We start from the raw sequence: 25,915 nt of genomic DNA on the forward strand, positions 1-25,915 counted from the left end.
GCTAGACAACCGTCGCCAGAGCTAAACGACCATCGCCAGAACCAGATAACCGTTAACCGTCGCCAGAGCCAGACGACCGTCGCCGGAGCCAGACGACCGTCAACCGTCGCCAGAGCTAAACGACCGTCGCCGGAGCTAGACGACCGTCGCTAGAACCAGACAACCGTCAACCGTCGCTAGAGCCAGACGACTATTACTAAAGCCAGACGACCGTCGCCAGAACTAGATAACCGTTAACCATTAACCGTCGCCAGAGCTAGACGACCGTTGTTAAAGCTAAACGACCGTCGTTAGAGCTAGACAACCGTCGCCAGAACCAGATAACTATTAACTATTACTAGAGCTAGACAACCGTCGTTAGAGCTAGATAACCGTCGCTAAAACTAGATAATTACTGTTTAAATATATAGCTAGCGAACGGCCGTAGAGAACGATTTAAATTAATATAATTAATTGAATTAGGCGAAGCCTTTAATTAGGCCAACCTTTCCCCTAAATTATAGATAGGTAGGTATAGACAGTAGTATAGATAGGAGGCATAGATGGTAGGTATAGACGGTAGGTATATATAGATAGTAGGCACAGATAGGTAGGTATAGATAGTAGGCATAGATAGTAGGCATAGGTAGGTAGGTATAGGTAGGTATAAATAGACAGATAGATAGATAGGTAGGTAGGTAGATATATAGATAGATAAATAGATAGATAGACAGATAGATAGGTAGGTAGGTAGGTAGGTAGGTAGGCACTAGGCCTAGTTAGGAAATTAGTATATAGCTAGTAAATTATTAGGAATACCGCTAATTAACGATTTAGAGCTTTTGCGAAAGGCTTCCCTCTTTTAAGTAGATAGCTCTATATTTTATATAGTTATAATATAAATATATTTAAAAGTATATTATAGCAATCTATAGTAATATATAATAATTTAGTTACGATTTATATAGTTGTTATAATTTATATAGTTTGTATAGTTTATATAGTTTATACAGTTTATACAGTTCGTATAGTTTATACAGTTCATATAGTTTGTATAGTTCGTACAGTTTATATAGTTCGTATAGTTTATACAGTTTGCGCGCTATATAATTATAAGGTAGCAAAATGCTAGCATTAGTTTAGTAGTTAATTATTTTACTGCGATTTGCTAGTAGATGCTGTAAACTTATTGCAAAATGCGCGGTTTATATAAATCGCTAACAACTATATATAACCGCCGCGATTGTATAGTTTGCGGCAATTTGCGGTAAACCGCAACAACCTATTATAAAAAAAAATTCCTGATATAATATATCTTTATAGACTTTTATAAACTACCTAGGGACCGTAACGGATACGATATAGTTATAGTTATAGTTAACTGCTTTAAACGCCCGTTTTTAATTCCCTATTACAAAAATATCAATGCTAAAAAGGTAGCCCGGCTATATATCTATTACGTCTACTAAATCTATAGACTATTAGATACTATTATATTTAATTATAGGCTATAGTTTATATTAGCCTTTTAGAATAAGTTTACCTAGATCCTAAGCATTAAGCTAAAGCTTTCTACGGCTTACTACCCCTAAATAGACAGTTAGACGGAGATTATAAATTAGTACCTAGACTAGAGGCTTAAGCCCTTTATTAACTATTTCTAAAACAACTAGTCTAAACTACTACCCTTAATAGACTATACGCAAGCAACCCTACCCTATAACTCTATAGGGTTTGCCCTAATTTAGCTAGAAATAGGATACTTACCCCATATAAGCTTTAACTAGAAAAGGCTAAAAGAACCCTAGACTATATAAGAGAAGCTATTCTATGCTAAGGCCTAATAGTACGCTAAATAATTAGAGGAAGCCTAGATAGTAGCCCGCGAGAACCTAAAAAAAGCTTAAAGGTTAATAGAATAGTAGGCGAACAAACACCGTTAAGAGCCTGACTTTGCCCCTAGCGATATAGTTTAGGTTATAATAAGGAATTAAAAGACTAAACGACCTAGCTATAAGCTAGACTACTAGATAGCAGGACTGTATAAGGTTCTTAAGAAGATAGGCAACTTATACAAGATAAAGCTCCTAGANTTAATTAGGGTTTACNNTATCTTNTTACTAGATAAGTTANNGAAAGCTATAAANNACNTATTNCCTAGANAAAAGAANNAGCCTCCCCTACTAGTTTAAGTAAACGGTAATAATAAATAGGAGGTTAATAAAATACTGGCCTATAAGATAGTACGGGGCACGCTAAAATACTATATCTAATAAAAGGGCTACAATTTTAACCTAACCTAGTACCCTATATAGAACTTTATAGGCTGCCCCTAGAAGTTTAAAGAGTTTTATAATTAATACCCTAATACGCCTAGACCCCTAAAGTACCTAGATAAATAAATTAATTGCTAGTATAATAAAGATAATAAGTTACTAGAAGAATATAGGGACAAAAACGCCCTAAAGCCCTAATACAGCTATCTACCAAATTCTACCATATGCTGCCGTTTTCTGCTAGTACTGTAAAATTTCAGATATCTAGGAACTTTAACTGCTGGTTAAAGTTATCTAATTAGCCAGATCTGTGCTAAGACTTTTAGCGGCTACTCTTTCTAGCCTAGCGCTTCTACTTAGCCTATAATCGCCCTTTATACTTAGTCTAGACATACTTATATCCCCTTTATCTCCTTATCTTACTTTATAATCCTACGTTTATAAGCTTAGTATTACCTTATTTCTAACTAAGCCTAAGGGCAGGCTTTCTTTTAAAGAGGGGGGTGATGTAACGGCGCTATCGCACGTTACCTGCTAAATTCTGCTATATTCTACCAACCTATAATTGGCCCGCCCAAAGCTAGCGCCTTAGCGGCTTACCCTATATATTTATTTACACCGGCCCTAGCGACCCCCCCTTCCTTCTCTTTAGCTTAGTGTATAATTACAGCACGTGGTATACTAAACGCGTAGCTACGCGTTTGGTACACTAACCACTTATATACTAACTAATTAGGGGGGAGGCGCGTCAGTATATAGATTACGTAGTCTACCTTAATAGAATCGACAGTTACCACCATCCTAAAGAGTATACGATACTATACGTATTTCGTGCCCCAGGATATAACTCGCCATATATTATTAAATTAATATAAATACTGATTAGTGAGCGCGTATAAATTAGTAATCACTTAACACCTCCCCTAAGCGATATACAATAGCGACCACTTGTTTAGACTCCTAGTATAACCTACTAGAAGGTTAGAAGCCAGGGATTACAAAACCATCACTAACTCTATATACTTATTTAAGTCTTAGTATAATTTACTAGAAGTTTATAGACGCAAATATAAACCCTTACGGAACCTTCTATCCTTAACCCCCTTAAACCTTAAACCCCTCCGGACCTTTTACAGAAACTCTTTACCCTCCTATAAACTATTACGGACCTATTAATCGCCTTTACGGACTATTATAAGACCTCTTAAACTATTACGGACCCGTTAATTAATTTTATGGACCGTTATAAAACCTCCCCCACCCGTTACAAGCTACTACTACCCGCTATATACTATACTATATAGTATAGCAGACACAAGTAAGCAGATTAATAAAGGTTAAGAGAAATGGAGATAAGGAGTTGACCTTATGTCTATAACTAATGTTAACAACTATATTAAGTATAAAATCCTTAAATATGGATATTTTAAGCTTATAAATGACGACCTATAGGAGTAATATAAGGAAGACTTTATAGACTTTACGGAAGATATTCTTAAAGCTTATAACCCTACTACTATCTATAACCTACGAACCCTTTTACGTCACCAAGGTATATAGGTTAAAAAGGATAAATAAGTCACTATTGTATAGTCCTTATATAATATAATATAGAAGGAGGACTAAACGGAATAGACTAAAGAGGAAATCCTAAACTAGGTTAAAGTTACTAATAAACTCTTTACTTCTCCTAAACTTAATAGCATCGCTAGCCTTATACCTAACCTACTTAACTAAATTCGTCCTATAAACCTAAGCGATTTTAGAATTAATCTTACGGGCTAAAGTATACCTAGTACTTAAGTTACGGACTATAATACCCCCGTAAACCAAAATACGGACTAAAACCCTCCCATCGCCTAAGCTATAGATCTATAACCTACCTAAGTTACAGATCTGTAACCTACTTAAGTAAAGACCTACGGTAAGGAGCTAGCTAACTTAGCTAAGCTCTATACTAACGAATCTAAGTATAGCGGTAAAAATAATAACTTTAACTTTAAACTTACTATCTTTACAGACCTCTGTTGGAAGGCTAATATTCCTAAATAGGAATTTAGCCAAGCCTATTCCACTATACTGCGCGGCCTAGCCCTTAACTACTACTACACTAACCTTAAGAGTAACCCCCTTGGTATTTCCTTTAATAAGCTATATAAAGCTATATATAACTACTTTAAAGGACTAGAATATAGGCGTAATATCCTTACCTAATAGAATGCAACTAAGTTACGGACCGTAATTAACAAGAATACCAAAAAATCGACTATAGAGTGCCTGTAAATCCTTATTAAAGACCTTCGGCACCTATAGCACGGCCTTAATATTAAGCTTTAAATAGACGACTTCCTACATAATAAACTCATTATGGCTTACTAGGAAGTAGAGCCCTATAAATATACCTATTATAAGCCTATAGACACCTTAACTAGCCTTATTAACGATTTATAGTCCTCTATTATAACGTACAAAGTCTTAAACCCGCTAGGTAGTACTTAAGCCTTTATTACGGACCTACAAAACACATAAACTGACTTAGACGCCTACTTTACGGACCGCCGCTATTGCTGGCAGTACCTATACCGACCAAGTCCTACCTGTAACCACTATAGCAACTCCTGTATAAAAGTATACCCCCATAGATAAACTAGCCAGAAGTGTTTTATATACAGTAAGGAAGGATATTAGTCTATAAGGCACACCTAGGAAGAACGTAATAAGTCTAAGAAGAGATTTAATAATCGGATTAACTAGTTTATCTTAAACTATAAAGGAAAGGAGGCGGAGGAGTCTTTTAACAAGTTAATAGAAGCCCTTATAATTAACTTTAACTTAGATACTTAGGAACAGGAGATCTTAGAGACGTTCTTAACTACTTTTAGACTTTTTATAGACAGCTAAGCCTTTAATATTACGACCGTATTAGCCGACCACTCCTCTTTATACTTAATTACACCCAAAAACTGGCCTATAAGCATACCTATTAGACCCATTACAGACGTTACGGACCGCGAATAGGACCTATTTGCATATATTACTATAGAACGCTATACCTCCAAAAAATTCTATGGCGTTATAATTAATATAGGTACCTCTAAGAAGTCTACTATAGGTTACGGACAATACCTTATATATAAGACCACTATAAAGGATAATACGGACATTAATACTATGCAAACTGGGGCCGTAAATGTCTAATTTGGTATTAGCTTAACCGCATTAATTAGATCAGTTAAAGTTAAAACTCTAATTAGCCTAGTTAACTTCCATATAGTAAAAGCGGACACCCCTTTTCTACTCTGCCTTATAGACATAGATAGACTATAGGTTTACTATAACAATATTATAGATACTCTAATTAGCCCCGTAACTACCCTAAGAAGTAAGTATATTACCCTACCAATTATATAACAATTTGGACACCCATTCCTTATATAGGGAGAGACTTTACGGACCTATATTTAGGAATCTTTTAACTATAACCCGTACTACCTTACTAGTACGGAAATCCACCGCCTATACTGCCGTTTCGGCCACCTATTAGCCGAAAAGCTATATAGAGTCCTTAAACGCTCTAGATATGACGACGTTAATAGGAAGGCAATTAACTACCTAACTAAATACTACTCCTTTTGCTAGAAATACGGACGTTCCCTAGGCCAATTTAAGTTCACCCTTTATAAGGACCTTAACTTTAACTACTTAGTATACGTAGATATTATATATATTAACGGCAGCCTAGTATTATATATAATTAATAAGGCAACCCGCTATTAAGCCGCCCGTTAGTTGTAAAATATATCTATAAAATATACTTGGGATATTTTACGGACCTACTAGATTAATATATACCTTAAACCCCCTAAGTATATTACCCATAATGCCGGTAAGAACTTTATTAGTAAGGAATTCTAATAATATACTACGGCTATGGCTATTTTAATAAAAGCTGTTCTAGTTAAGGCGCATTAGTCTATTAGGCTTATTAAGTAAGCTTACCTAGCTGTATAGAGAGCTTACTAGATTATTACGGACGAGTATAAGGACATCTAAAAGGAACTAGCTCTATAGATGGCCGTAAAAGCCGTTAATAACACCGCTGGCCTTAACGGATTAGTACCTACCCTTTTAGTTTACGGAGCCTACCTAAAGATAAGTAACCTAGGCCCTCTAGCCCTATCTATTACGGAACGAGCAGCTATAATATGGAAGGTAATAGCTAAAATAGTAAAATTACGGGCTAAACAAACTGTTAATAACGCTTTGCATTACCGCAACGGACCTAATATAACCTTAGTATATAACCTCCCGCTTAATTCTAAAGTCCTTATATAGCGTAAGAGCGGCAATTAGACTGGACCTTACCGTTTACTAGCTGTAGAAGACAAGATATATTATATATAACTTCCTAGCGGACTAACTAGCTTCAGAAGCACGTCCGTAAAACCCTATTTTTAGTCCAAAAACACCCATAACGTTAAACTAGAAGAACTAGAAGCACCCGCCAAACTAAATAAACTAGAAGCACCCCTACCTACTCTGGAAGTCCCCTATAAACCCACTAAACCTATTAAACCTGCCGTAAAGCGTAGCCGAGGACGCCCTTAAAAGTACCCCATAACGGAGAACTACTTAACCTCCATAGGCATATCTATAAGGCAATCTCCGCCTATAGATATATTAGTTCTAGTACAGGAAACCCCTTTTACGGACTTATAACGCAAAGAGATCAACGGACTACTTAAGAAGGGCGTTTTTACAGTTATAATAGAGAGAGACGTTCCGCAAGTCGTCCGTATATTTAACTTACGCTTTATTAACAAAATTAAGCACCCTAGTACTAATAAAGCCTTTAAAAAATTAAGGCTTATTATATAAGCTTATAACAACCAGAAAAAGGACTTAGTCCTTATATAATTACCTACAATTTAACGGGTCAGCTAACGGATTATACTTGCACTTACGCCAGGACTACAGCAAACTAAACCCGTAGCCCTATACTTATAGGACATCTTATAAGCCTATATACAGTCTAATACCTACCTAAGTAGGGACATCTTTATACGACTACCCCTTAAGCTTAATTTATAACCAGGAATAATTTTATAGGTTATAAAACCTCTTTACGGAGTACCAGAAGCCGGAAACTATTAGTTTAAGACGTACTACTAGTATTACATTAGTAAACTTAAAATGGAACAGTTAACCTATAACCCCTACCTCCTATACACCCCATTAAACGGCCTTAGTATTATTAGACTCTAAACAGATAATATCCTCTTCTTAGCAGACTAAACCTTTGCGGATGCTAAAGAAACTAAACTATAAAAGGCCAAGTTCTTAGTAAAGCTATAAGAGTAGTTAACTGTAAGAGTATATATATTAGGTCCCGCCGCGCTTGCGACAAGTTCGCAAGCACTCTCAGTCTTTTTGGCCGTATGGCGACGTGGAGGCGGGCCACGTTACAATTGTGCTTGCGAACTTACTGGGGCCAGGTGTCGTGGGTTCGATCCCCATCGGTCACTTCGCTCTAGTACAGTCTAACGCGCATCCGTGCGATGAGGCGTCGGTGAAGATTCCGATCGCTTACGTTACTGGGGACTCCTAATATATGGTGCGACTCTTCGTGTGCGGACCCCCTGCGGCTTAGCGTTCGAGGACGAACGCGCAGAGGGGAGGGCAATTGTAAGAGTACATATATTAGATCCCGCCGCGCTTGCGATCAATATCGCAAGCACTCCGTGTCTTTTTGGCCGAATGGCGACGTTGGGGCGGGAAACGTTACATTAACTAAGTAGAATCTAATTAAGTTTAATAGAGGCCTAATTATATAAAAGGGTAACCTAATTAAGCTAACTTAGAAACGCCAAGCTTAAAACCTAAAGCCTATAGACCTTACTAGTTCCCGCGGAGAGACCTATAAGACTATAAATATAAAGGACTAATACGCTGCATAGCGTGTAAGAGGCGCCTATATTACTATAGTCTGTCAGCCTAAATCTGCCTATAATTTATCCTTTACAGCCTAGGTAATAGACCCGTAAGAGGAAAATATTAAACAGCTTAATAAGCGTATTTAGTAGCAAATTAACAATGTAGTAAGGGGACTTACTTTTGTACTACTAGACCTATTACGGCTCGAACAAATGCCTCTAAACCGAAGCTTGAACGAATGCTGTATTACGAAGATACTAAGCTAAAGAGAAGAAAAAGGGGTCGCTAGGACCGATATAAACAAATATATAGGGTGAGCCGCCAAGGCGCTAGCTTTAGGCGGGCCAATCGCAGGTCGGTAGAATATGGTAGAATTTTGGCAGGTAACGTGCGATAGCGCCGTTACATTACCCCCCTCTTTAAAAGAAAGCCTGCCCTTAGGCTTAGTTAGAAAAAATAGGTAGCACTAGGCTTATAAATGTAGGATTATAAAAATATAAGATGAGGAGATAAAGGGGACATAAGTCCGTCCTGACTAAGTATAAAGGGCGATTGTGGGCTAAGTGGAAGCACTAGGCTAGAAAGAGTAGCCGCTAAAAGTCTTGGCACGGATCTGACTAATTAGACAACTTTAACCGGCGGTTAAAGTTCCTAGATATCTGAAATTTTATGGTACTGGTAGAAAATGGCAAAATATGGCAGAATTTGGCAGACAGCTGTATTAGGGCTTTGGGGCGTTTTTGTCCCTATATTCTTCCGGTAACTTATCGTCTTTATTATACTAGTATTCTATCTATTTGTCTAGGTACTTTAGGGGTCCAGGCGTATTAGGGTATTGGTTATAGAATTCTTTAAGCTTCTGGGGGCAGCCTATAAAGTTCTACGTAGGGTACTAGGTTAGGTTAGGATCGTAGCCCTTTCATTAAATATGGTATTTTAGTGCTTCCCGTACTATCTTGCAGGCTAGTATTTCGTTAACCTCCTATTTATTATTACCGTTTACTTAAACTGGTAGGGGAGACTCGTTCTTTTGTCTAGGTAATAGGTTATTTATAGCTTTCCGTAATTTATTTAGCGAGAAGATAGGGTAAACCCTAATTAAGTCTGGGAGCTTTATCTTATACGAGTTGCCTATCTTCTTAAGAACCTTATACAGTCCTACCATCTAGTAGTCTAGCTTACGGCTAGGTTATTCGGTCCTCTAATTCCTTGTTATAACCTAGACTATATCACTAGGGGCAAAATCGGGCTCTTAATAGTGTTTGTTTGCCTACTGTTCCATTAACCTTTAAGCTTTTTCTAGGTTCTCGTGGGCTACCGTCTAGGCCTCCTCTAATCGTTTGGCGTACTATTAGGCCTTAATATAGGATAGCTTCTCTTATATAGTTTGGGGTTCTTCTAGCCTTTTCTAGTTAAAGCTTGTGCGGGGTAAGTATTCCATTTCTAGCTGAATTGGGGTAAACCCTGTGGAGTTATGGGGTAGGGTTGCTTGCGCGTAGTTTATTAAGGGTAGTAGTTTAGACTAGTTGTCCTAGAAATAGTTAATAAAGGGCCTAAGCCTCTGGTCTAGGTACTAATTTATAATCTTTATCTGACTGTCTATCTGGGGGTAATAAGCTATAGAAAGCTTTAGCTTAATACCTAGGATCTGGGTAAACTTATTCTAGAAGGCTAATATAAACTATGGCCTATAATTGGATATAATAGTATCTGGTGGTCCGTAGATTTAGTAGACGTAATGGACATATAGCCAGGCTGCCTCTTTGGCATTAATGTTTTTATAACATGGAATTAAGAACGGGCGTTTACTAAAGCGGTTAACTATAACTATAACTATATCGTATCTGTTACGGTCCCTAGGTAGTTTATAAAAGTCTATAGAGATATACTGCTAAGGGCGCTCTAGTATTAGGAGTGGCTTAAGTAGTTCTAGGGTCTTATCCTATGGGATTATAGCTCTCTAGCAGTCTTTGCAGTTCCGTATATATTAATTAATATCCGCAACTATTCTTAGCTAGTAATAGCGGCAGTTAATAATTTTATAGGTCTTGTTCTTGCTAGGGTATGCTATAGAGACTTAGCAATAAGCTTCGCGGATTAGTTTAGTCCGTAGATTATCGACGTCAGGGATTATAAGCCGCTCCTAGTATAGGAGCAATCCTTCCTTTATCTTAAAATTGGGGTCTTCTTTTACGGCTTATTTACGGAGGGCCCTTAAGGCATTAGCCGTGCGGTTTATAGTTAGGAGGCGGTTAATTAGCCCTATTAGCTTATCTAAGGACTCCTCTATTAGTGCTAGCTTGTTTTGCTAGGAGTCTAGCTCCTTAAGGATCCGCGGGTTAAGCTGTTCTAAATAGAGGAGGGCGCGCGTCCGGTATTGGGTCTTTAGCTTATTCTAGGGTCCTACATCTTATTCTCTTTGGGTTAGGGTATTAGCCTTAGAGTTTTGCTTGCTAGAATAATATATAATCGTAAAGAAGAATTGGGAGAGTATTTTAGCCTACTAGGCTTATTGCCCTATAAGCTGCTTTATAGTTATAAAGTACTCTAGGGCTTTATAATCTGTATATATCTTAATCTAGGAGTTCGTACCTTTAAGCTTTGCGCGCTATTAGGAAAGTAATTAAATAATAGCTAGTATTTCTTTGTTATGTACTTTATAGTTATACTTAGCCGGGTCTATTGTCTTTAAGAAGAAAGCTATAGGGTACTATTTGCCGTCTAGATGTAATTGTAATAGGATTCCCGCTATAACCCCATTAGAGGCGTCTGTTTCTAGCATTAATTTAAGGTCTAGGTTATAGTAACAAAGGATTAGGGAAGAGATAAGCCAATTCTTTACCTCTTTGAAGGCCTTTATATAGCTATTATTAAAGATAAAAGGCGTGTCCTTCCTAGTTAGTCATATAAGAGGTTTTGCTATAATTCCGTAGTTATAGATAAACTAGTAGTAGAAATTACAAAAACTAAGGAAGAACTGGATTCCTTTTACTATACGAGGGGGCTTTTAGTTACGGATTGCCTTTACCTTCTTAGGGTTGACCTTAATTCCTTCTATAGTTACGATAAACCTGAGGTATTTTGTACGTTTTACCCTAAACTCGTATTTCTTAATATTGACTTATAAGCCCGCGTTCTGTAGTCTCTCTAGGACCTTCTTAATATGAACTTAATGCTTAAGTTCGTCGTTTAAGTATATAAGAATGTCGTCTAGGTATGCCGTGTAGAATTCATTAAGGTAATTAAAAAGAACGTTATTTATATACCTTTGGTACGTAGCCGGTCCGTTTATTAGTTTAAAAGGAAGAACTTTATATTTATAGGAACTATAGCGGGTACGGAACGTTGTTAAATCTTTAGATATAGGGTTTATCCTAATTTAGTAGAAAGCTTGGCGGATATTAAGTTTGGTAAAGATCTTTGCCTGGCTTAGATATATAAGGGTCTTATTAATTAAAGAAATAGAATACTGGTCCTTTTAAGTAATAGCGTTTAGCTTTTAATAGTTAATATAAAAACAAAGGCCTCTATTAGGCTTTTTTACGAATAGGATAGGGGAAGTAAAAGGGGCTTAACTTGGCTTAATAAACCCTTTATCTAGGTTATTAATTAAGTACTGCTTTATTGCTTTTAGCTTATCCGTTAATTAATAGTAGAGGGGGCTATAGCCTAGTGAGTTATTGGCCTCTAATTAAATCTTATAATTGTATGTCCGGTAGGGGGGTAACTTATCTAAGGCCGCCTTTAAGAATGCATCCTTGTAGCCTATATAAATAGTAGGAAGAAGGCGTTTAACTAGTTCCTTATCGGTTTCCTTATCTGGCCTTTCCTCTTTATTATTAATAATTTGGTTAATCTTATATAGGCTTGTTATAAAGACCTTATTATCCTTCTAGTATATATTAAAGTGGAACGCTATAGCGCTAATTGCGGCGATATCTATGGTAGGGGGGTTGACTAATAATAGGGGCGTATGTGACTTTAGGGACTTCTAGGGTACTAGCGTCATTATTACTCCTTTTAGCTCCTATTATATCTTTTAGAGGTTATCCCTTATATCCTATTAATACGTTCTTTTCTATAACGGTTAAATCTATATAATTTAGACGTTATCTACGTTATTATCTATCCCGCTTCCGTATATAGAGTCCTCTTTAAATATAGCGCTTTGGGAGAGTATCTTTATTAGTATAGAGTTCTTTCTAGCTTTATGGCGGGCGTCCTCTTAGGTAAAGGCTAGGTCACGGGCCCGGACATCCTACTAGTAGGTAGGGTTAGCCCTTACGGCTAGTGTTTTATGGTTGGTTTAGATCTCCCTAATAAAGGAGGGCAACCTTAGTCTATCCTCCGGCCAGACGAACTGTCTTTTTTATATATTTAACTAAATATTAAAATAGGACATCTATTTTTGTCTAAGGATTATATTATAGAACCCTAGGTCTAGGATGCAAAAGGGGATGCCGTATTAGCGTCGTCCGTTAAGAGCAATATGCAACTTTAAAACGTGGGTAATGGGCCAACCGGCTTGGCCGTTATAGCCCTTTACCTAAATAGGCTTCTCTAGTTAGATGGCTTCTGTATTTAGAAACTTGGCAATATTATTTATATAGGTAGTATTTATAAAGGCGAAGCTATTTGCTCTAGTGTTAATAAGGGCGGTTATATTAACTCTATATCCATTTTAAGATACTATATATAGAACCGTAAAATGCTTTCTACCCATTAACTAACTAAGATTAATCTCTTTAAGATTAATAGGGTACCCTAGGGGGGAGTCTTTCCCTAGGGTTCTTCTTTTCCTAACTTATTGGACGTTTCTCCTTCCTCTATTTCCTTAATATTGCCTATATCCTTTAGCTCCGGGTAGGATAAGGTAAAGTAACCTTACTTATTGCAGTTAAAGCATATAGCCGAGGCAGGGTTAATCGGAGTATTACGGCGAATACTAGTTAATGGCGTAGTACGTAGCTGGTCGGGCGAGGCTCGCTAGTGCGTAGTTATAACCGCCTTTAGTATAAGAGTAGTTATAACTTATCTTCCTGCTCTAGCTTCTATAGGTATAGCTAGCGAGTTCTAATTATTATAGAGTCGCTTTTGCTAATTAGGGCGGGCGTTAATCTGCTTTAGTTTTAAGTCTAATAATAGGCAATAAGCTATAAGTCTTTTGTGGGTTGGTAGGTTATCTAAAGTTACAGCGATCTTTTCTTATAGCCGGATTGTTAGCTTATTATATAGGTCTAATTGGTAGTTCTTAAGGGGAACCTAGCCTTCTCTTGTAAGGTATAGGAATTAAGTTTAGAATTCGGCAAAGGGTTAGTTTAGTTTTATTATTAGGTAATTATAGTTATAACGGGCATCCTGTACTTTATTTAGGTTAATATAAATAGCCGCTAGGTGCCGTATTATCTCGTTAACAGATATAAATTGGATAGGGGAGTTATCCTTAAACTTGGCTTAAAGGTGCCGTTGGGCGTCCCTAATAGTTCGACTAAAGAGGTAGAGTATTTTAGCTTCTTTGGAAAGGAAATGGTTATAGTTAATATGGAGCTTTCCTTGTACTTAAATCCTCTAATTCTTAAAGGTAGGGTTTATCCCGTTAAACAGTGGTAGGGGGTTAGGGAGCTTAACGGACTTTAATTGCTTTATTATTGTATCCGTACTCCCTAGTATATCGCATTTAGTAGAGTGAATAGGTCGGCTAGGGCTTTAAGAAGGGGAAGCCGGGCTATTTTGTAGGGCCGCAAGGCTTTCTAGGATCTCTTGTAGGGTCTCTTGTATATTTCTCGCTTTAAGATAATTGGCTTCCTAGCTAGCTACAAGGGCGCGAATCTGCTTGCGTATGTCTATAATATTATTATTGTCTTTAATTTCTAATCCTAATTGGATCTTAGGTTCCTCTTAGGTAGAGGCAGCTCTCTTAGATAAGCTTGCTTTAGGTGCTATTATTAGCTTCCTAAGGTTTGTCGGTATTATACGCTTTAGTTTTAATTCTAGGGGTACAGGTCCAGTCCTGTCTGGCTTATAAGGTGGGATATTATCTAGGCCTTCCCAGGTAATATAGAGTTATTTTGGTGTCTGAGTATAGCGCGTTAATGCGTCGTTGCAGACGAAGTTTCTTTAGGGTGGGATATTATTAAGGCCTTCCCAGGTAAGGTAGGGAGAGCTTAGTATAATGCCACGGCTTGAATAAATGCCTCTAAACCAAAGTTTGAACGAATGCTGTATTATAAAGATACTAAGCTAAAGAGAAGGAAAAGGGGTCGCTAGGACTAATGTAAATAAATATATAGGGTGAGCCGCTAAGGCGCTAGCTTTAGGCGGGCCAATTGCAGGTCGGCAGAATATGGCAGAATTTTGGCAGGTAACATGCGATAGCGCCATTACAAGACCTAAATTCCCTTAGCTTAATAGCATTTATAAACGCCTTCTTTGCTAATAATAAAGACCTATTATTATAAATCGGCTTTATAATTGTACTTACGGACTATAATTAGGACGCAAATATACTGTACTAGTCTTTAATTAAGTGTAAATAAGTAACCCGCAGTGTACTAGCTTCTAAACTATATATACTAGCTTATAGATTTAATATAGCAGCCGTAATTAAATTAACGGTCTAGAAGATTCTACAACTAGAGCAGTTACCCCTAGTTTTATACACTAATTTAAAGTCCCTCTATAACTGCCTAGTTAAACTAGGTATAATATAAGAGAAGAGGCTTATAGTCGACCTAATGTGCTTATATTAGGCCTATAAATAACATAAGATTACGGAGGTTAAATAGATTAGTAGCGGAGACAACTTAGCGGACACTATAACTAAGGCAAAGCCGTGCTAAGCTCTTAAAACCCTAATTAATACAAATAAGCTTAACTTAAGGGTTATAGAATGGGTGGAACGAGACTAACAGAGCACTTACGGTTCATTTTCAGCCCGTTAGAAGGCTGTACGGCTTATTTACAGCCCGTTAGAAGGCCGTACGGTTTATTTTACAGACCGTAAGCAGGACTTACGGCCAGCTTAGAGCACCATTTGGAAGGTAGCCCAGAAGGCACCTTAGGAGGGATTTCCTATATATTTCTTTTATGTTTTACGGCTCTATTAAAGCAATTACGGAGGTTATATACAAGTAGGTCTATCTTTAAGTACCACCAGTGTATAATTATAGCACGTAGTACACCAAACGCGTAGCTACGCGTTCGGTGCACTAACCACTTATATACTAACTAATTAGGGGGGAGGCGCGTCAGTATATAGATTACGTAGTCTACCTTAATAGAATTGACAGTTACCACTATCCTAAAGAGCATACAATACTATACGTATTTCGTGCCCCGGGATATAACTTGCCTTATATTATTAAATTAATACAAACACTTAGTATCTTCGTAATATAGTATTCTATAAGCTTTAGTTTAGAGGCATTTATACAAGCCGTAATATATAGGTAAAAAGCTAGGAATAGGCCCCGGATTAAGCCTATTGCTTTTACTAAATAGGGGAAACAGGGTTAAATATTTAAGGCTATTAGCGTCCTTAATGCAAGCTTTATATACACCTATATTATTACCCTCTATAGCTAGGCCTATTTAGAACTACTACTCCTTATAACGGCTACACGTCTCTATATATTTAGCCTATAGTATACTCCTAAACTTCTTAATTCACTCCTAATTAACAGCTAAAACAGGTAGTAGTGTGGCCGTAGTTAGAGTAGGTATAGGAGCTAGTTCTAATAAGGACGTATTTAGGCTATTTAGAGTGCCTCTTCTGCTATATAGAGTTTTATCTATAGTATATAGCGGAGGAGTAGGCGAGTAAGCTTTACCCCACTAATTAAGAATGCGGTGCTCCCGTTATATTACCCTAATTGTCTTCCGCCATTAAGCTATTTTAGGGGTATTTTAGCTATTCTAGCCACAAGGTAGAAAGGCGTTCTTAGTATCGTTTTTAGGTAGAGCAGTTTATTAGCGCCTTATAGGATAATTCTTAGTAGTAGAACCTAACTCTATAAGAGCTCTCCGCTTATTTAAATTATATTTAGAAGCCTAGAAAAGTAAGTAAAAGTAGAAGTAGTATATAGGGAATACGCGCCTTTAACTAATATAACTGGTATAGATTTAAAAGCTTTTTTAAAGGGCTATCTTTAATAAAGTTAAGGCGGGGCTTATAGATACAGCACTTGCTACACTTAATTACAGTAAGGTCTGCTATATTTACGGTATATATAGTGGTATTAATAGAGATATTAATAAAGGCATTAATAAAAAGGTACGTGTATAATATTTTAATATTCTAATATTTTGAAGTTCGTTACGTAAATTCTACTATAACTTATCGTCCGTAAGTTTTTTTAAACTAATTAAAAGCTGGCTTAGCAAAGTTTAAATTCTAGGACCTAAAAATATAGACTACTTATACTTTAGGTCAATTAACCTAGTAACTAAGTAATAATATATACCCCTTTCCCTTCTATTTCTTACTTTCTTCCCTATCTATATCTTACCTTATACAGACCCTTAGCTTTAACTATAATATACCTAAAAATAATAATCTAATAATAGCTTAACTAGAATATTGTAAACCCTAGCTTTTAATAAGCTAAAAGAAGTATAAAGGCTTAGTTAATAGAACAGAATCTATTAGTAGCTAGGTAACTAGAATTCTAAGACAAGGACTAGAAGATCGAGGAAAGGACACGTCTATATACATAACGCCAAGCCCCAAAACGAGCCCCTAACTAGGGTCTGTAACAGTGCCATAATAAGAAGGATATATCCGCCCTATAGACTCTTCGGCGTTTGCCTTAAAGTCCTACATAGCTTAATATAAGCCGTAGCTCAACGTAAGCAAGGCACCATGTAATAGATTTAGAGCTTTACAACTCTATGAGGGCAACAGATATACAGAAGTTCTTAGTAGAGCGATTGAAACGGTATATTAGGTCTACAAGCCTGCCAAATGTTAAGCGCGTGCGGCCTCTCTCTCGCGCTCAGCTGCTTCCTTTAAAAGAGGCTGCGAAGGCAAGTAGGGCGGCTGTACGGAAGGTCAAGAAGGAAGCAAAGGAAGCAGCTGAGCGCGAGAGAGAGACCGCACGCGCTTAACATTTGGCAGGCTTGTAGACCTAATATACCGCTTCAATCGCTCCCCTAAGAACTTCTGTATATCTGTTGCCCTCGTATCACGTAGTGCCCAGTGATGTCAACGGTTAGGTTAGGTTTCAGGAATGAGGCCAAAACCAATACAAAATACAATTTTGAGGCTTGAACCGGTTACAGAACCGGTTAAACCAGATTAACCAGATAACACGTCTTTCAAGTGTTTATTTACGTGTTTTAGCGTGTTTTTTTGGCCTTGGCAGAAGCTAGCCCTATTTAGGCGGTGGCGCTTGTCCCCGTAGGGTAAGGCTTAGTAGGGGCTTATGCAGAGGCTCGTGCGGAGGCTCGTTTTTGTATTGTAGCCAGAGCTATCTGGTTTTACTGGATAACCGGTTTATCAAAATATCTAACAACCGATCCAAATTGAGCCAATCAAATCGACGAACCGGTTACTCTCAAGATTTTGGTTAAACCGAACCAATCCATTGACATCATTGGTAGTGCCTCACTTGCGTTGAGCTACGACTTGCGTTGAGCTACGTAGGACTCTAAGGCGAACGCCGAAGAGTCTGTGGGGCGGATAGTAGTAACTATAAAGACTAACTTATCGGGAATTTGCTTTTTCATTTTCTTCTGGTCTATAGAAACAGGGATTTTGATTTTTATAAATCTCCCTAGGGTCCTACTTGGGCCTTTTAGAATTTAGATGCCTCTAAAAGGGAAGCAAATCGCCCTTCGCGGCCTCATTCCTTTTACTAATTAGAGTTAATATAAAATCCACTTTGATTTGTTCGTTTATTTCGACATCTATATTTTAGTTCATCAGTGCGAAACCTTCTCCCAATCAGCGTCGTCACTCTCCGACTCTGCCAGAACCTCCTGCGCCCCTTGCGCACACTTCGCAGCTCGCTCTTCCGTTATCTGGCCTTGTGTTATGCGTGCATGCAGCTCCGCCTCCCAAACCTCGTCGTGTGGGTGGTTGGACTCGTAGTCCTCCTGGACGATGTGTTCTGGCACCAAAGTAGTCGCAGGCTTCTTCGCAGGTTTCTTCGCAGGCTTGTCCGGAGGCTCGGCCTTAGAGGCTGTCTTGTCCTTGGTGTTAGCGTTGCTGGTGGTGCCGTCTTCGGCTGGCAACCAGCCTTCAATGAGCCCCATGTAGACGAACAGGAAAAGAAAAGCCGCTTTCGGGTCTGCCAGGTTCTCGCAGAACTTCATGGCAATGCACCAAGTGGTATGATCAGCCCAGGTGGCAGCCCACTCCGCAAAGTGAGCGTGCGCGTGGCGGTCGGTGCGGAAGGCGCGCAGGTAACGGAAGGCGTTGGCGCAGGCGTTGGCACAGGTAGCGGAGAAGTCAGCGATGTCGTGCCATAGCGCGGTAAAAGGAGTTTTTTTTATGCCAACACTAGCCCAATAGACCATGGTGCAGAAGTGGATTAGAGGACCGAAGGCGTTATCTGGACTCAAAACCCACTGGGCTAGGTATCCCCAAAGCCACGTGAGTAATACTGTTGAGAGAATTACTTTGTATATTCTCGTGAGTTTCCCTCTGTACATCCTTCTCACGGGTGACGGGGTAGGTAGCTGCGTCACTGGATTGCGGAATGCTCTGCCTAAGAATATAATACCAGCGCCAAAGCCGATTGTGAGTCCTATGAAGCAACGGACGACGTCAATGGCCAAGCGGACGTTTTGGAGCGAGGTAAGGGCGAAGGGAGTAGCTAGCTCGGAGTATAGCCAGACCAGGTTTGACTTGGTCATGTCCCGCATACCCTCAAACATGGCCTTCCAATTCTGCAGTTGTGATGGTGGGGAGAAGAGAACCTCATGAACTTTGACCGTGGCCTTAACCTTGGGAGGATTGATAGTGTACGCTTTCCATGTATTGCTTGCAGTTTTGACCTTTGAATAGACATCGTCGGCCAGATCTATCAAATATTGTCTCAAAAGAAACGCCTTCTTGCGGAGCATTGCTTTTTGGAATGCTAGGGTGGGTGTGGTGAAAGTAGAGTCCACAGTACGAGGACACTTCTTGAAGTCATCGGCGGGCTCGCAAGGACCATCGTTGCGAAAACAGGAATGAATGGTGTGACCATGTTCCTGATGAGTGAAGCAGTTTGTGACTAATCCAACCTGCCTTGAAGGAGCATATAACGCTAGCACAGGAACGATATTGCTGAGGCCGGTGTTGAGGGCGCTCAAGGCGAAGTGCAGTGTCAACGTGCCAACGAGAAAGCTCTTAAGCCTTATACCTTGCTTTCGGAATTTGGGTTTGGGGGCCATCTTGGAGGATTGTTGCCCTTTGCTGGCCATGGCTTTAGGCATTGCGATAGGTGTTGAGAAGAGAGTATAATGGAAGACAAGAAATTGGAGCTGCAAGCTTTACGAGACAAGCGACTAAGTTTTAAAGCAAATGAGGTCGGCGAGGGGCGTTGATGGACAGAGAGCAGTAGTGTTGAGGTTCAAAGGAGGAAGTAGCGGAGTAGTGCAAGTAAGGAGTCTGCACAGTTGGGCGGTGGTGAATTTTTGGTGTTAGAATGGCGGGTGAAGCCTAAAGCTTATGTTGGTGAAGTTGACTATATAGGGAAACGTGACATGATCATGAACACTTTGAGTTATATTACACGCCACTTTACATGTTTTTATAATCCGGCTTACTAGCTGTACCACTAGGCAATAATCTAGTCAGTTGCCCTTGTTGCATCATAGCTAGCGTAATTAAGGAGTGTGTAGCTCTCCCGAAACCAACAAGATGGGAAATGGCTTACTGCAAGTGAGTGGTAAACAAGGAATGTGAAGTCAACCTAGGGGATCAATCTACGTGATCTCCTGCTTGAAGATCGACCCAGATCCTCTATATCGGGAATCCTATCCTCTACATCTTCCGCTTTGATCTCATGCTCCTCAACAACATCCACCTCTTCCTTCACCAACACATCACTATCATCCCCTTCCTTGACAACAACCATTTTCTCTTTCTTCACCTTTGTTGCTTTGCCAACAACAGCGGAAGGACACATACCCTTCTCAGCTAGCGTGCACTCTCCACATTTCCTTCCAACAGGCAGGCATATGGTCTGCCCAAAGCCAACTAACAGATTGTTAATATCGTGCCATCGATCCCTGGGTAACCATGACTCCAATGCCGCTCTCGTTTCCTCCGGCATCTTTGTTTTGTGCCATCCCCACAAGTTCGTAATACGATGCACATGCACATCAACTCCGATGCCCTCGTCCCTGCCCCAGGCCGCACTCATGCACAGGTATGCCATCTTCGGACCCACACCGGGGAGAGACGTCAACCCCTCAATCGTATCTGGTATATCTGAATTGAAGGACGTCCGTAAAATCTCCGCTGCCGCTTTGATATACTTCGTCTTATTATTATGGAACCCAACCTTCTCAATAAACCCATTTAGAACCGGCGGGTCGACCGCAAGGATCGATTCGAGATTGAAGCCCTGCACTCTCGTCAATCTCACCACAACCACCAACAAAACCACTAACACAACTCCTGACACATACCCCAGGCAGATTCTCCTGCAGATTCTTCATAGCAACCGCCGTCACCGTGTCCTTCGTCTGCGACGACAGCATCAGTGCCACCAGCGTCTGGAACCGCTGATCGCGCGGCGGACGCGTCACGTCCGCCAAGCTCTCGCAGCCCATCGTGTCGACGGGCGCGACGTGCGCCGCGCGCATCTGCTTCGTGAGAGCGTAGATCTCCTCCCAGTTCGCCGGCGACTCGACCTTCACACTGCCATTCGCGCCCACGATCTTCTTCGCCGGGGCCCGGCGCGCCTTCTTCGGCTTGCCGCGAGCGGGCCTCGCATCCGGGTCAGCCTTGATATCCTGCTCTTCCAGCGCGGCTTTCAGGTTCTTGGGCTTGAGCGAGACGGTGGTGGTCGCTTTGCCTCGTCTGGCGATGCCGGCCGCAGGCGTCTTCTCGCCCCTTTTCCGCTTCCGGCTCACCTCCCTAGCAGGCGTGCCATCCTCCTCGTCCAGATCTTCGGGCACAGACGAGAGATCCGAGTCAGAAACTACCTCGGGCGCCGCCTGCAGCGTCGCGACGTCCGGAGCCGCAGACGCGTTTCCTGAGGCGACAGCGGAGGATTGTGGCGGGCGAGAATGGGTCGGGCGCAGCGAGAGGGAGGTGAGGATTTTGCTAGTGTCGCGGGAAATGCGTGAAGTGCGCATTTCGAGATTGGAGAGGGGAGGGGAGGAAGCTCGATGCCGTTGTGCTACTGTTGCGGTCTAGGGACGATGCTCTGAGGTGGTCAGGGGGTGGCCGGTGAGGGCTTGGCACACGCTGTCGGAGTCGCAGTTCCTTTCGTTTTTGTGATTGAAGGGAGGGGAGTTACGGAGCCATTGAGACCTGTGAGCTGCAATATTGCCATGTTGTAGCCTCTGAAGCTGTAGGGAATTGCTTGCAGAGCTTCGGAGCTGTCTGCATCAAAATAATTTTGCTATCGGTGTTAGAGCTACTGTAACTTCTGGGATTCCAGAGCAGAGGGAACACCCCACCATCCCACCTCATCTCTACGCAGCCCTCCTCCACGTAAGCCCTCCTCCACCACTAAATAAGCCACGCATAACCGCACCCGGGGCATGCACGACCGCCCACAAAACCGAAAAAATGACACACCAACCTAGCCCTCTCGATATTCCCAGCTTCGCAACCACCCAGCTCTCCCTCCTCGCGTCCGAACTCGCCGCCGAAACTGCCGAAACATCCCTCCTCGTTTCGTCCTTCTCCCCCGCGGGTCTCGCGCGCGCAGGGCTTGCGATCCTGAACCTTACACCTACATCCCAGCGCACCGGGCTGGGTGGCAAAACCGTCGTAGAACTGAGTCTGGATAGCGCCGTTGTGGGAAAGGGCAAGGATGGTGCAGATATACCCGAGCATGGTATACGCGTTGGGGATATCGTAGCGGTGCAGGAGCAGATTTCCGGGGCGGCAAAGAAGAGGGAGAAGGAAGGAGCAGCGAAGAAGGGGGTTGAAGGCGTCGTGCTGAAAGTTGGGAGGGAGAAGGTGGAGGTCGCGTTGGACAAAGAAGAGGTGGAGTTACCTGGGGGGAAGCTGTGGATGTGGGTCGGGGATGGGAATGTCGAGCGTGCGCAATGGCTGATGTGTGTCTTAGAATCAAGCTGGCGAATGATGTCACATACAAGAGGTATGCGATACTATCTGGAGAGTCCACGTGATGGTTGGAAGAACCACCCTTTCTGACTTCCCCGGGTTCCAGGATGAACCAAACGATGTCGAAGCTTCATGCCTTCAACGAATCCGACTACACGCCCTTTATCCGCGTCCTCTTCGGCCTCACCACCCCCACCCCCGTTCCTGCTGATCTCTCCTCCATGGATAACCCTACCTGGATAGATCCAATGCTCAACAGCTCGCAAAAAGATGCCATCAAGTTCGCCCTCGCGTCTCGTGAAGTCGCACTCATCCATGGCCCGCCGGGGACGGGCAAAACACACACGTTGATTGAGCTAATCTTGCAGCTGCTGGCGCAGAAAAAAAGGCTGCTGGTCTGTGGCCCTAGCAACATCTCCGTTGACAACATCGTCGAGCGCCTCGCCCCGCATAAGGTCCCGATGATCCGGCTCGGGCATCCAGCGCGCCTGCTGCCATCCGTCCTGTACCACTCGCTCGACATGCTGACACGCACTAGCGACGCGGCAGTGATCGTGCAGGATGTTAGGAAGGAGATGGACGCGAAGCAGGCCTCGATTCGCAAGACGCGGAACGGCAGGGAGAGGAGGGCGATTTATGGGGAGCTAAGGGAGCTGAGGAAGGAGTTTAGGGAGAGGGAGAGGGGCTGTGTGGAGGGTTTGGTGAGGGGGAGCAGGGTCGTACTGGCGACGCTGCATGGAGCTGGCGGGTTCCATCTCAAGGGCCAGGAGTTCGATGTCGTAATTGTGGATGAGGCGAGTCAGGCGCTTGAGGCACAATGTTGGGTCCCGTTGCTGTGGGTTAAGGCAGGGAAGTTAGTGTTGGCGGGGGATCACTTGCAGCTGCCGCCTACTATCAAGAGCTTGAACATGAAGAATAAGAAGGAAGTGAAGGAGAGCGCCGAGGAGAAAGGTGGAGAAAAGGCTGCGATGGACAAGGATGGTGCAAAAAGAAGTCAGAAGGATATCGCCAGAGGCGCTGTCAAAGGCATAACGCTGGAAACAACGCTGTTTGATCGCTTGCTAGCTATGCATGGCCCGTCTATCAAGCGTATGCTGACAACACAGTATCGAATGCATGAGAAGATTATGACGTTTCCATCGCAGGAACTGTATGAGTCGAAACTGGTCGCCGCTGATGCGGTTAAAACCCGGCTACTCACAGACCTGCCTTACGAAATCCGGGACACGGAAGACACGCGAGAACCCCTGGTCTTCTGGGATACTCAAGGTGGTGATTTCCCGGAGAAGACGGAGGATGAAGAAATCAGCAAAACAGCCGGCAAAGGCGTGAGTTTAGGGGAGAGCAGGAGTAATGAACTCGAGGCGGCTTTGGTGAAGGTCCATGTTAGCAATCTGGTTGTGGCTGGATTGAAACCAGAGGATATTGCTGTAGTGACGCCTTATAACGCCCAGGTAGGTGTTGCGCATTGAGTTAGCACGAAGCGAGATGAGTGGTTTCTTAATGATTGATGGTATTCTAACAAAGTAATTGCAGCTGGCTATTCTATCTCAGTTGCTTAAGGAGGCCTATCCAGGCATTGAATTAGGCAGTGTGGATGGATTCCAGGGCAGAGAAAAGGAAGCAGTCATAGTCAGTTTGGTGCGAAGTAATGCGGAACACGAAGTCGGCTTCCTTGGCGAGAAACGACGTCTGAATGGTGAGACGACGCACCTTATCAAAAGCGTACCTGCATATAAAGAAATTTGCTGACCTTCCCGAACAGTGGCCATGACCCGGCCGAAAAGACATCTATGCGTGATTGGAGATTCGGACACGGTTGGCCGGTGAGTGTACTGTGGAATAAGGCTCCTTGCATGATGCTGTGTGATTTTGAATTGCCGGCTGTTGTGTTCTGTTTGGCTGATGAACTGACGGGTAATTACTAGGGGAAGTAAATTTCTCAAGAGATGGATGGAGTTCCTGGAAGAACATGCAGACCTGAGATATCCAAATGTGAGCGATGTCTACGTGGACGAACGGGAAGGCGGATGAGCACAATTCAGCTCTAGATCCGTAACCTCATAACAGGCATGGCTAGGGCCTGTTTTGATGCTCGGAAAATCTAAACATATGCTGTGGCCGTGTGAGAGCCTGTCGGTGAAGTGCGAGGGAACATCTGCAGCAGCGAGCAGCAGAGCACATCTGCATCTGCATTTGCATGGGCGCTCAAGATTTGATTCAGGGGCGGACGTCAGACCAAGACACGCGAGCAAGGGCCGGTGCATAAACGGCGAGGCCTAGTCGCATGTAGCAGGCAATGGAAGCCACCATCGCGCCACAAAATGCCCTTTCAGCATCGCCATCCGCAACACGTCGACGGCTCCTCATTGTACTGACAGGCGTGACAATTTGGGGGCTCTTTGGACTATTGTTTGGGCGGAAGCCTCTTTAGCCCGTCTATTGGCCGCGCGCATCGATATGGAGATAGACAGCGCAACGGCTCCCGGGCGCCGTGGTGCCGTAGTTCGCTGCGCGCAAATTCCCACCAATGCTGTCAGTATTTCCGCTTAGCCCTCAAACCTCCAACGCATGCACGTTCATGGGGTTGGAGGAGCGTTTTGCGAGCCTCAGCCGGGCCAGCCCCCAGCCCTTGCCAGTGAGTTTGAGTTAGTGAGTTACCTACTGTAGGTGTCCTAGTGCCACAGTGCCACGGCGGATTCTTTGCGCACTGTCTTGGGGTGTCTGGGTGCCCGGCCCTTTGGCTGCTTTTTGCTTGGGGCCGCCAAATGCCCGCAATGCCGAAGCGAACCACTCGAGCCTGCCTGTCGTTCGAAAGCGCCAATCGCCCGGTTCAGCAAACCGTCAGCTTTTCGATACATCCATGGCGTCTCTCCGTTGCCCATCGGGCGCATCGACGCGCCACTGGGCAGCCTTTCCACGCGCACCAGACCCGTTTGAATAGCCGGTGGCCATGCATCGTCTGAAACGAGTATGCCTCTCTTACTTGCATTGCCTCGCCTGGCCCGAGCTCGGCTTGTCGTCTCCGCGTGAGAGGGGGAATGTAGCTCTGGCACCAGCTCTGCGCCTGGTTGCAGCTCCTCCCAGCACCCTTCTGGTCCTTTTGTGACATGGCTCGACTCAAAGCGTCCCTGTACATGTCCTTGGCTCCAGCAATTCCCGACTCTCGTTCCTGTGAGTATAGCTATTTCCGGCTACAGTCCTTCTCGCTTTAGTCTCCGGAACCCCTTCCACACAAACACGAGCCGGTGATGACGCTTGCGTTTTATACTTATTCTCCGCTCTCTCCCTTCTCTGCCGGGGTCGTTTAACCTCGTCTCTCTTTAACCAAATTTTTGAAAAAATCCATTCAGCTATAGCGCTTGTTAAAGCCCTCTTTCCTGTCGTAGAATTCTTCTCAGGAGTTCAGACTTCCGTATTTCTAGTGGGCTGCCGCAGCCGTAGCTGCATTATTTAATGTATACGTGCTGCTGTGTAAGGGACTAGAAAG

General features: G+C 42.4%; 3 protein-coding genes across 3 annotated transcripts; 1 reads left to right on the forward strand and 2 right to left on the reverse strand.

Moving 5' to 3' along the window:
• Nucleotides 1–18,110: 18,110 nt before the first annotated feature.
• K441DRAFT_672653 (uncharacterized protein) lies at nucleotides 18,111–19,610 on the reverse strand (the record flags this gene model as incomplete). Its single annotated transcript, XM_067650576.1, has 1 exon — nucleotides 18,111–19,610. The coding sequence occupies one exon, from the start codon at nucleotides 19,608–19,610 to the stop codon at nucleotides 18,111–18,113; it is 1,500 nt and encodes a 499-aa protein (XP_067510597.1).
• Nucleotides 19,611–19,824: 214 nt separating this feature from the next.
• On the reverse strand, nucleotides 19,825–21,672 carry K441DRAFT_650699 (DNA glycosylase). Its single transcript, XM_067647076.1, has 2 exons — nucleotides 20,811–21,672; nucleotides 19,825–20,746 (listed from the first exon to the last, which is right to left on the reverse strand). Exons 1-2 carry the CDS (start codon nucleotides 21,480–21,482, stop codon nucleotides 20,090–20,092), a joined length of 1,329 nt encoding a protein of 442 aa, XP_067510598.1. The 5' UTR covers nucleotides 21,483–21,672; the 3' UTR covers nucleotides 19,825–20,089.
• A 249-nt stretch (nucleotides 21,673–21,921) lies between these two features.
• K441DRAFT_532587 (DNA-binding protein SMUBP-2) lies at nucleotides 21,922–24,459 on the forward strand (the record flags this gene model as incomplete). The annotated part of the gene is made up of 5 exons (XM_067642242.1): nucleotides 21,922–22,373; nucleotides 22,532–23,879; nucleotides 23,962–24,124; nucleotides 24,191–24,251; nucleotides 24,354–24,459. The coding sequence occupies 5 exons, from the start codon at nucleotides 21,922–21,924 to the stop codon at nucleotides 24,457–24,459; spliced, it is 2,130 nt and encodes a 709-aa protein (XP_067510599.1).
• Between the last annotated feature and the right edge of the window lie 1,456 nt (nucleotides 24,460–25,915).

The sequence above is a fragment of the Cenococcum geophilum genome, assembly GCF_001692895.1.
Source record: "Cenococcum geophilum 1.58 unplaced genomic scaffold K441scaffold_1, whole genome shotgun sequence".
Lineage (NCBI taxonomy): Eukaryota > Fungi > Ascomycota > Dothideomycetes > Gloniales > Gloniaceae > Cenococcum > Cenococcum geophilum.

Bases quoted from the DNA above. Each gene is read 5' to 3' on its own strand.
- K441DRAFT_650699 (XM_067647076.1), bottom strand. From the start codon at position 21,482: ATGCGCACTTCACGCATTTCCCGCGACACTAGCAAAATCCTCACCTCC. The intron at 20,747-20,810 runs GTATGTGTCAGG...ACGAGAGTGCAG, and splicing joins TGCAGGAGAATCTGCCTGGG to GGCTTCAATCTCGAATCGAT.